Source organism: Anopheles funestus, unplaced genomic scaffold (assembly GCF_943734845.2).
Source record: "Anopheles funestus unplaced genomic scaffold, idAnoFuneDA-416_04 scaffold_14_ctg1, whole genome shotgun sequence".
Taxonomy (NCBI): Eukaryota; Metazoa; Arthropoda; class Insecta; order Diptera; family Culicidae; genus Anopheles; species Anopheles funestus.
In genome coordinates this window covers 322682-333612 of record NW_026045339.1, presented here as the reverse complement: position 1 = coordinate 333612, position 10931 = coordinate 322682, and the positions used below count along the sequence as shown (strand labels likewise).

Below are 10931 nucleotides of genomic sequence, written 5' to 3'. Positions count from 1 at the left end.
CAAAATTACTCAAAAAAAGCTAAGGGGGGAGTAGGGGAAAATTTTCAAAATTTTAAGAATTTTTTTTTGGTCTTTTTTGTATTTAAAGCATTATTTGAGTGAAAAGAAACGTATTTCAATCAATTAGAATTAAAAAAAATTAATTTATTTTTTTTTGCAAAATTACTCAAAAAAAGCTAAGGGGGGAGTAGGGGAAAATTTTCAAAATTTTAAGAATTTTTTTTTTGGTCTTTTTTGTATTTAAAGCATTATTTGAGTGAAAAGAAACGTATTTTAATCAATTGGAATTAAAAAAAATCAATTTATTTTTTTTTGCAAAATTACTCAAAAAAAGCTAAGGGGGGAGTAGGGGAAAATTTTCAAAATTTTAAGAATTTTTTTTTTGGTCTTTTTTGTATTTAAAGCATTATTTGAGTGAAAAGAAACGTATTTTAATCAATTGGAATTAAAAAAAATCAATTTATTTTTTTTTGCAAAATTACTCAAAAAAAGCTAAGGGGGGAGTAGGGGAAAATTTTCAAAATTTTAAGAATTTTTTTTTTGGTCTTTTTTGTATTTAAAGCATTATTTGAGTGAAAAGAAACGTATTTCAATCAATTGGAATTAAAAAAATTTAATTTATAATTTTTGCAAAATTACTCAAAAAAAGCTAAGGGGGGAGTAGGGGAAAATTTTCAAAATTTTAAGAATTTTTTTTTTGGTCTTTTTTGTATTTAAAGCATTATTTGAGTGAAAAGAAACGTATTTCAATCAATTGGAATTTAAAAAAATTAATTTATAATTTTTGCAAAATTACTCAAAAAAAGCTAAGGGGGGAGTAGGGGAAAATTTTCAAAATTTTAAGAATTTTTTTTTTGGTCTTTTTTGTATTTAAAGCATTATTTGAGTGAAAAGAAACGTATTTCAATCAATTGGAATTAAAAAAAATTAATTTATTTTTTTTTTGCAAAATTACTCAAAAAAAGCTAAGGGGGGAGTAGGGAAAAATTTTCAAAATTTTAAGAATTTTTTTTTTGGTCTTTTTTGTATTTAAAGCATTATTTGAGTGAAAAGAAACGTATTTCAATCAATTGGAATTAAAAAAATTTAATTTATAATTTTTGCAAAATTACTCAAAAAAAGCTAAGGGGGGAGTAGGGGAAAATTTTCAAAATTTTAAGAATTTTTTTTTGGTCTTTTTTGTATTTAAAGCATTATTTGAGTGAAAAGAAACGTATTTCAATCAATTGGAATTAAAAAAAATTAATTTATTTTTTTTTTGCAAAATTACTCAAAAAAAGCTAAGGGGGGAGTAGGGGAAAATTTTCAAAATTTTAAGAATTTTTTTTTGGTCTTTTTTGTATTTAAAGCATTATTTGAGTGAAAAGAAACGTATTTCAATCAATTGGAATTAAAAAAAATTAATTTATTTTTTTTTGCAAAATTACTCAAAAAAAGCTAAGGGGGGAGTAGGGGAAAATTTTCAAAATTTTAAGAATTTTTTTTTTGGTCTTTTTTGTATTTAAAGCATTATTTGAGTGAAAAGAAACGTATTTCAATCAATTGGAATTAAAAAAAATCAATTTATTTTTTTTTGCAAAATTACTCAAAAAAAGCTAAGGGGGGAGTAGGGAAAAATTTTCAAAATTTTAAGAATTTTTTTTTTGGTCTTTTTTGTATTTAAAGCATTATTTGAGTGAAAAGAAACGTATTTCAATCAATTGGAATTAAAAAAATTAATTTATTTTTTTTTGCAAAATTACTCAAAAAAAGTTAAGGGGGGAGTAGGGGAAAATTTTCAAAATTTTAAGAATTTTTTTTTTGGTCTTTTTTGTATTTAAAGCATTATTTGAGTGAAAAGAAACGTATTTCAATCAATTGGAATTAAAAAAAATCAATTTATTTTTTTTTGCAAAATTACTCAAAAAAAGTTAAGGGGGGAGTAGGGGAAAATTTTCAAAATTTTAAGAATTTTTTTTTTGGTCTTTTTTGTATTTAAAGCATTATTTGAGTGAAAAGAAACGTATTTCAATCAATTGGAATTAAAAAAAATCAATTTATTTTTTTTTTGCAAAATTACTCAAAAAAAGCTAAGGGGGGAGTAGGGGAAAATTTTCAAAATTTTAAGAATTTATTTTTTTTGGTCTTTTTTGTATTTAAAGCATTATTTGAGTGAAAAGAAACGTATTTCAATCAATTGGAATTAAAAAAAATTAATTTATTTTTTTTTGCAAAATTACTCAAAAAAAGCTAAGAGCCCTTTCACACGACACGAACTTGACAGTTCGCCAGTTCGACGAACGTAGCTCAATCTGGGTGTTGCTGAATTTAGTGAAATAGCCGCGAACTCATGGCGAGCTCGCGAACTTGACAGTTCAATCAAAACAAACGGGCAGTGAAACAAAAACAAACCGCCAGTGCAAATAAAAAACAAAGTGGTAGTGAAAACTGTTGTATCGTTGTATCGTTGATTTGTAAACCAAAAAAGTAAGTTTAATTGAATATTGCGGATCAAATACATATGGCTTAAGCTGGATATGTTAAAAATAATATCATTGTTTTATAATTGTATAATCTCATCGACTACAGACAAAAGATAATAACATGGACTCGACAGCCAACAAGGCCCCTCAGTTCTGCGAGGAGGAAGTGAGTATTGCAATCAAATTTTAAGTGTTAAGTTTTTTTAAGTTAAGTTAAAAAAGCTATACTTTTTTGTGGTACAGACATTTCTATCTTTCCTTGTCTTTATTTACGCGTATCTGGATAAGCAGTCATACGAACGGAGGAATGGTGCGGATGTGATTCAGAATCGGTCCTGCCGTATAACACGGGCGCCACTACAATATCCTCTCAAAGGCACTATATAGTGATCACAATAGTAAAAATTTGAAGTTATGTTTAGCTTTCCCGATAGTCTATTTGGTTCTGCTTGAGTTGTACATCGGTTGCATTGCGATGTAACCTAGAAAGATGATTCGAATTTGACTATGTATAGTACATATGATAACTATGACGCAATTTCTTTTCCATTTATAGTTTGTTTTTACGGAAGAAAAAACGCTGGAGTTAATATCGGAGGTCCAGAAACACGAAGTGCTTTGGAAAAAGCAAAATAAAAACTATAAAAATACTACTAAACAGGATGATAAATGGCATACGGTGTCAAAAGCAGTTGGGCTTCCAGTAGCCATAATCAAAGCCAAATGGAAGGTTCTGCGTGCCCAATTTCGCACCAACAACGCCAAAGCTAAGCAAAGCTGTCGTTCTGGGGCTGGTAAGAATGATAAGAAATATAACTTGATAATACTTGAAATTAAACTTGAATGATAAAATAAAATGATACTTTTTAGGTGCACAACAAGTTTACAAACCAACTTGGTTCGGTTATGTACCGATGCTATTCCTCCGCGAAACGATGGATGTGGGCTTCACCAGAGACACGGTAAGAAGATAAAAAAACACATTACTTAAACTTTCTAAACATTTTTATTATACTTTTTGAAAATGCCTGCAACAGTTCTGTTCTATTTAACTGATTAATATAACAATTCATAATTAGAGTTAAATAATTCATTTAACGTTAGAGTTAATAATTCATTTACATTATTTGATAAAAAGGTAATAAATCAGATTATGCCAAGATAGATATTCCATCAAACATTACTTTGTCGTATTGGATCATTAAGAAGTAAATAATTTGCAAGATGGTCTCTTATTCTCATCAGTTCCGCTGTTGCTCTTGCCGAACTTACTGCAGCGCGGTCTGTTGAATCGAGCGAGCTAGAATTTTCGGTTTGGTGTGTATCGTTGACAACATCACTTTGCGCTGTGAAATTCGTATGAGGATTTCTTTTGCGAATAAAATTATATAAATGTATAGCAGCCAGTACGACCGTTGTCACAACATCTGGCTGCAAATTTATACTGGTATGAAATATTCTAAACATATTGGACAGTATTCCAAATGCAGTTTCAACAACCTGTCGAGCTCTTGAATGACGATAATTGAAATTGCGTTTTAATGACCCTGCAATATTATACCCTCCATAAGGACGAATACAGTAATTTGTAAACGCAAAAGCCTTATCAGCAACGAGCATGTACGGTACTTTAATCCCGTATGGAACGCGCAACTCTTTGGGTTCGGGTATATTAAGTTCATTATTTTCAAATAATGCGTGAATTCTAGAATTTCTGAATATACCCCCATCCGATATTCCGCCTTTACCTCCTACATCAACGTACATAAAGTTGTAGTTGGCATCTACAATTGCCATAAGATTTATACTAAAATATCCTTTATAATTATAGTAGTCACTTCCTGAATCAATTGGTTTTGGTATTCTTATGTGTTTTCCGTCTAATGCTCCGAGAGCTCGGGGAAAGTTCCATTTCTGCTCAAACTGATTTGATACTTCTAACCATTCATCTGGTGTATTAGGCAACTGTAAAATAAAGAAAGCATTTTTAAATAAATATGTTAATAAAATTAATATTAATGAATCGTAATGATGCACATGTTTAAAAATATTGATTTTTTTTTAAATTTATGTATTACAGTTAATGATCACACCAACTACGAGCAAAAGTACAGAAGCCAGAACGCCAGAAGACCAGCAGATAGCTGAACCGGGACGGCCATCAACACCTGAGCCTGGTCCTTCTCGGCGATGTAATTTAATAGGACCAACTCAGACATCACCTATACCTGGCCCTTCTCGACAAGCAACTTGCTTGCCTGATGTTCAGCCTTCCCTTCGTCAGGACAAGGCTACATCTACCACCGAAGACGGAAGACGATTAAGAGCCAACCGGCATGAAAATATAGATCTAAAACTTCTAAAATGTTTAGAAAGTTTTGAAGAATCATTAAAGGGGCAAAAAGATAGGCATAAAATAGGCCCATTCATTGAGTTGCTGACCCAACGGATGCTCAAGAAACGGGATGAAGACCTATCTTTAATTGAAGATTGCATTTTAAGCTCCCTTAATCAGTTTCCCGATAAAGATTAGATTTTAGTGTCCTTTTGTTTGTTTTGTTAACCTTTGTATATTAGTTTTTTTCTTTTGGTGTTGGGTATTTACTTATTATTTTTCTTAATTATTTAATTATCTAATTACTTTTAGTTTACTTTTAGTTTTTACTTTAGTTTACTTAATTAATTAATTTTATGTGAGTTTCGTGTTATTATTTTGTATATGAACTTTAACCAAAAAGCAATAAAACCGAATTATTTTGAACTTGAATAGATATTTTTCTTTATACACCATCTCTCTTTATCATTTTACTTATTTGAAGATAATGATAAGGAGTTGATAGTACTAACTCTTCGTAAATAATTATTATATGATTGCTTAACAATAGCTATATCGACTAGCCTTAAAAAGGTACGCAATAGAAATACGGGATGCACGTGAATTTCTAAGTGTATGAAAAAAGATGCTCTTCCAGTTTAGTGGGCAAATCAATTAAGGCGTATTGTGCAGTCGTGATGCTTCAGCTTCGTATCGAACAAAACCGGTAACAACTTTTGATATGGTTGAATTACATATTATACCACAAAAACGAATCGCAAAACAGACGTTATAGGCGCACCTCAAATTGATTTTGAATTTAAGATTCATTTGTTAATTTAAATTCTGTGTGATTCGTTTAGCGTTATTTTGATACAACCAACTATATTCTCCGTCTTTGAACATGGCTTTATCATTGTTTGCACAAAATTTACGGGTCGCATGAAAAGCTAGTTAAAGAAGGAAATTGATATGTTAGTTCGAGGTGTTAACATCAATTCTACCTTTACATAATCCTGGAGCACTTGAATCAAACATTCACACACTTCCGGTACAATGCTGCTTATTGTAGAAACACCAACCTAAAAGAATATGTGATATTTTAAACATGAAGGTAAAAATTTAATTATATATACTTACACGAAAAAGAAAAGACAAGCTACTATACGTTTCACCAGTAGCCAGAAAGCGGAGTGTAATTAACAACCTTTCCCTAGGTGTTATCGATAAACGCATGTTGGTATCTTCCCTCTTTATTTTATGGGATATTTTATCCAAAAGCCAATCGAAATCATCGTGGGTCATTCTTAAAAATTTAAGGACCGTATCGTCTGCTGCTTCGTCTGCCATGTCCGCAAGAAGGCGACTCCCATCTTCGTTTCGACGGTACAACATAGGACGTGTCCACCATCTACGATCCCGAAGGGTTTGTCGTAGGCGGTACATCGAAATTAATCTCAAAAAAGTTGCACTGTTTCCATACATTATAACACTGACTATCCAGACGCAACAAACGATGTACGATTGACGATAGTTGGTGGGGAACTAATTTGTTTCCTGTGTATACTTGTTCAATCAAGTATCTGCTTTGGGTTTTATTTTCGCAGAATTCCGATACGAACATGATTGTTTACCGATACAACCATGTGTTTTGATGAAGAATCTCCAGAAAACCGATAATACAACAGTTTAGATCGGTTTAAGAAGAATATAATAACAAAAAGAATATCATTCTCAAGTGTTCAAACATTCTAAACACAAGCCATAAGAAAAACAAAATTTGGATTTAATTTATTAATTTTATTTTAAATGTGTAACCGAAAATTTTTGATTTAATTTGATCATGGAGAACTCAAGTCTTGGATCCGGTTTAGATTACTGCTCATCAGAGTTCGTCCTGTGTTCACACACGACCAGTTCGCGAACCACGCGAACTCTCAGAATTTCATTCATAAATTTGTATTTGAGCAATGTTCGTCGAACTGGCGAACTGTCAAGTTCGTGCCGTGTGAAAGGGCTCTAAGGGGGGAGTAGGGGAAAATTTTCAAAATTTTTAGAATTGTTTTTTTGGTCTTTTTTGTATTTAAAGCATTATTTGAGTGAAAAGAAACGTATTTCAATCAATTGGAATTAAAAAAAATCAATTTATTTTTTTTTTTTTGCAAAATTACTCAAAAAAAGCTAAGGGGGGAGTACGGGAAAATTTTCAAAATTTTAAGAATTTTTTTTTGGTCTTTTTTGTATTTAAAGCATTATTTGAGTGAAAAGAAACGTATTTCAATCAATTGGAATTAAAAAAAAACAATTTATTTTTTTTTTGCAAAATTACTCAAAAAAAGCTAAGGGGGAAGTAGGGGAAAATTTTCAAAATTTTAAGAATTTTTTTTTGGTCTTTTTTGTATTTAAAGCATTATTTGAGTGAAAAGAAACGTATTTCAATCAATTGGAATTAAAAAAAATTAATTTATTTTTTTTTGCAAAATTACTCAAAAAAAGCTAAGGGGGGAGTACGGGAAAATTTTCAAAATTTTAAGAATTTTTTTTTTGGTCTTTTTTGTATTTAAAGCATTATTTGAGTGAAAAGAAACGTATTTCAATCAATTGGAATTAAAAAAAATCAATTTATTTTTTTTTTTGCAAAATTACTCAAAAAAAGCTAAGGGGGGAGTAGGGGAAAATTTTCAAAATTTTAAGAATTTTTTTTTTGGTCTTTTTTGTATTTAAAGCATTATTTGAGTGAAAAGAAACGTATTTCAATCAATTGGAATTAAAAAAAATCAATTTATTTTTTTTTGCAAAATTACTCAAAAAAAGCTAAGGGGGGAGTAGGGGAAAATTTTCAAAATTTTAAGAATTTTTTTTTTGGTCTTTATTGTATTTAAAGCATTATTTGAGTGAAAAGAAACGTATTTTAATCAATTGGAATTAAAAAAAATCAATTTATTTTTTTTTGCAAAATTACTCAAAAAAAGCTAAGGGGGGAGTAGGGGAAAATTTTCAAAATTTTAAGAATTTTTTTTTTTGGTCTTTTTTGTATTTAAAGCATTATTTGAGTGAAAAGAAACGTATTTCAATCAATTGGAATTAAAAAAAATTAATTTATTTTTTTTTTTGCAAAATTACTCAAAAAAAGCTAAGGGGGGAGTAGGGAAAAATTTTCAAAATTTTAAGAATTTTTTTTTGGTCTTTTTTGTATTTAAAGCATTATTTGAGTGAAAAGAAACGTATTTCAATCAATTGGAATTAAAAAAATTAATTTATTTTTTTTTGCAAAATTACTCAAAAAAAGTTAAGGGGGGAGTAGGGGAAAATTTTCAAAATTTTAAGAATTTTTTTTTTGGTCTTTTTTGTATTTAAAGCATTATTTGAGTGAAAAGAAACGTATTTCAATCAATTGGAATTAAAAAAAATCAATTTATTTTTTTTTGCAAAATTACTCAAAAAAAGTTAAGGGGGGAGTAGGGGAAAATTTTCAAAATTTTAAGAATTTTTTTTTGGTCTTTTTTGTATTTAAAGCATTATTTGAGTGTAAAGAAACGTATTTCAATCAATTGGAATTAAAAAAAATCAATTTATTTTTTTTTTGCAAAATTACTCAAAAAAAAAGCATTATTTGAGTGAAAAGAAACGTATTTCAATCAATTGGAATTAAAAAAAATAAATTTATTTTTTTTTTGCAAAATTACTCAAAAAAAGCTAAGGGGGGAGTACGGGAAAATTTTCAAAATTTTAAGAATTTTTTTTTTTGGTCTTTTTTGTATTTAAAGCATTATTTGAGTGAAAAGAAACGTATTTCAATCAATTGGAATTAAAAAAAATCAATTTATTTTTTTTTGCAAAATTACTCAAAAAAAGCTAAGGGGGGAGTAGGGGAAAATTTTCAAAATTTTAAGAATTTTTTTTTTGGTCTTTTTTGTATTTAAAGCATTATTTGAGTGAAAAGATACGTATTTCAATCAATTGGAATTAAAAAAAAATCAATTTATTTTTTTTTTGCAAAATTACTCAAAAAAAGCTAAGGGGGGAGTACGGGAAAATTTTCAAAATTTTAAGAATTTTTTTTTGGTCTTTTTTGTATTTAAAGCATTATTTGAGTGAAAAGAAACGTATTTCAATCAATTGGAATTAAAAAAAATCAATTTATTTTTTTTTTGCAAAATTACTCAAAAAAAGCTAAGGGGGGAGTAGGGGAAAATTTTCAAAATTTTAAGAATTTTTTTTTTGGTCTTTTTTGTATTTAAAGCATTATTTGAGTGAAAAGAAACGTATTTCAATCAATTGGAATTAAAAAAAATTAATTTATTTTTTTTGCAAAATTACTCAAAAAAAGCTAAGGGGGGAGTAGGGGAAAATTTTCAAAATTTTAAGAATTTTTTTTTTTGGTCTTTTTTGTATTTAAAGCATTATTTGAGTGAAAAGAAACGTATTTTAATCAATTGGAATTAAAAAAAATCAATTAATTTTTTTTGGCAAAATTACTCAAAAAAAGCTAAGGGGGGAGTAGGGGAAAATTTTCAAAATTTTAAGAATTTTTTTTTTGGTCTTTTTTGTATTTAAAGCATTATTTGAGTGAAAAGAAACGTATTTCAATCAATTGGAATTAAAAAAAATTAATTTATTTTTTTTTGCAAAATTACTCAAAAAAAGCTAAGGGGGGAGTAGGGAAAAATTTTCAAAATTTTAAGAATTTTTTTTTTGGTCTTTTTTGTATTTAAAGCATTATTTGAGTGAAAAGAAACGTATTTCAATCAATTGGAATTTAAAAAAATTAATTTATAATTTTTGCAAAATTACTCAAAAAAAGCTAAGGGGGGAGTAGGGGAAAATTTTCAAAATTTTAAGAATTTTTTTTTGGTCTTTTTTGTATTTAAAGCATTATTTGAGTGAAAAGAAACGTATTTTAATCAATTGGAATTAAAAAAAATCAATTTATTTTTTTTTGCAAAATTACTCAAAAAAAGCTAAGGGGGGAGTAGGGGAAAATTTTCAAAATTTTAAGAATTTTTTTTTTTGGTCTTTTTTGTATTTAAAGCATTATTTGAGTGAAAAGAAACGTATTTCAATCAATTGGAATTAAAAAAAATTAATTTATTTTTTTTTGCAAAATTACTCAAAAAAAGCTAAGGGGGGAGTAGGGAAAAATTTTCAAAACTTTAAGAATTTTTTTTTGGTCTTTTTTGTATTTAAAGCATTATTTGAGTGAAAAGAAACGTATTTCAATCAATTGGAATTAAAAAAATTTAATTTATAATTTTTGCAAAATTACTCAAAAAAAGCTAAGGGGGGAGTAGGGGAAAATTTTCAAAATTTTAAGAATTTTTTTTTTGGTCTTTTTTGTATTTAAAGCATTATTTGAGTGAAAAGAAACGTATTTCAATCAATTGGAATTAAAAAAAATCAATTTATTTTTTTTTGCAAAATTACTCAAAAAAAGCTAAGGGGGGAGTAGGGAAAAATTTTCAAAATTTTAAGAATTTTTTTTTGGTCTTTTTTGTATTTAAAGCATTATTTGAGTGAAAAGAAACGTATTTCAATCAATTGGAATTAAAAAAATTAATTTATTTTTTTTTGCAAAATTACTCAAAAAAAGTTAAGGGGGGAGTAGGGGAAAATTTTCAAAATTTTAAGAATTTTTTTTTTGGTCTTTTTTGTATTTAAAGCATTATTTGAGTGAAAAGAAACGTATTTCAATCAATTGGAATTAAAAAAAATTAATTTATAATTTTTGCAAAATTACTCAAAAACAGCTAAGGGGGGAGTAGGGGAAAATTTTCAAAATTTTAAGAATTTTTTTTTTGGTCTTTTTTGTATTTAAAGCATTATTTGAGTGAAAAGAAACGTATTTTAATCAATTGGAATTAAAAAAAATCAATTTATTTTTTTTTGCAAAATTACTCAAAAAAAGCTAAGGGGGGAGTAGGGGAAAATTTTCAAAATTTTAAGAATTTTTTTTTTTTGGTCTTTTTTGTATTTAAAGCATTATTTGAGTGAAAAGAAACGTATTTCAATCAATTGGAATTAAAAAAAATTGATTTATTTTTTTTTGCAAAATTACTCAAAAAAAGCTAAGGGGGGAGTAGGGAAAAATTTTCAAAATTTTAAGACTTTTTTTTTTGGTCTTTTTTGTATTTAAAGCATTATTTGAGTGAAAAGAA

At 27.7% G+C, this 10931-nt stretch overlaps 2 protein-coding genes across 3 annotated transcripts; one reads left to right on the top strand and one right to left on the bottom strand.

Annotated features, from left to right (window-relative positions):
- The first annotated feature begins 2235 nt into the window (after positions 1–2235).
- On the top strand, positions 2236–3309 carry LOC125774385 (uncharacterized). 2 transcript variants are annotated; one of them, XM_049444616.1, is made up of 3 exons: positions 2236–2466; positions 2569–2628; positions 3019–3309. In XM_049444616.1, exons 2-3 carry the CDS (start codon positions 2584–2586, stop codon positions 3307–3309), a joined length of 336 nt encoding a protein of 111 aa, XP_049300573.1. In that variant the 5' UTR covers positions 2236–2466; positions 2569–2583. The 2 variants fall into 2 exon arrangements, with proteins under 2 accessions (XP_049300573.1, XP_049300572.1); XM_049444615.1 differs by having other exon boundaries at positions 2236–2628.
- Positions 3210–6799, bottom strand: LOC125774383 (uncharacterized). The gene is made up of 3 exons (XM_049444613.1): positions 5917–6799; positions 5787–5858; positions 3210–4520 (listed from the first exon to the last, which is right to left on the bottom strand). The coding sequence occupies exons 1-3, from the start codon at positions 6259–6261 to the stop codon at positions 3636–3638; spliced, it is 1302 nt and encodes a 433-aa protein (XP_049300570.1). The 5' UTR covers positions 6262–6799; the 3' UTR covers positions 3210–3635.
- Positions 6800–10931: the final 4132 nt, after the last annotated feature.

Bases quoted from the DNA above. Each gene is read 5' to 3' on its own strand.
- LOC125774385 (XM_049444616.1), top strand. From the start codon at position 2,584: ATGGACTCGACAGCCAACAAGGCCCCTCAGTTCTGCGAGGAGGAA. The intron at 2,629-3,018 runs GTGAGTATTGCA...TTCCATTTATAG, and splicing joins CTCAGTTCTGCGAGGAGGAA to TTTGTTTTTACGGAAGAAAA.
- LOC125774383 (XM_049444613.1), bottom strand. From the start codon at position 6,261: ATGTATGGAAACAGTGCAACTTTTTTGAGATTAATTTCGATGTACCGC. The intron at 5,859-5,916 runs GTAAGTATATAT...ATATTCTTTTAG, and splicing joins GCTTGTCTTTTCTTTTTCGT to GTTGGTGTTTCTACAATAAG. The intron at 4,521-5,786 runs GTAAAGGTAGAA...TAAATTTAAAAA, and splicing joins TTCAAGTGCTCCAGGATTAT to AAAATCAATATTTTTAAACA.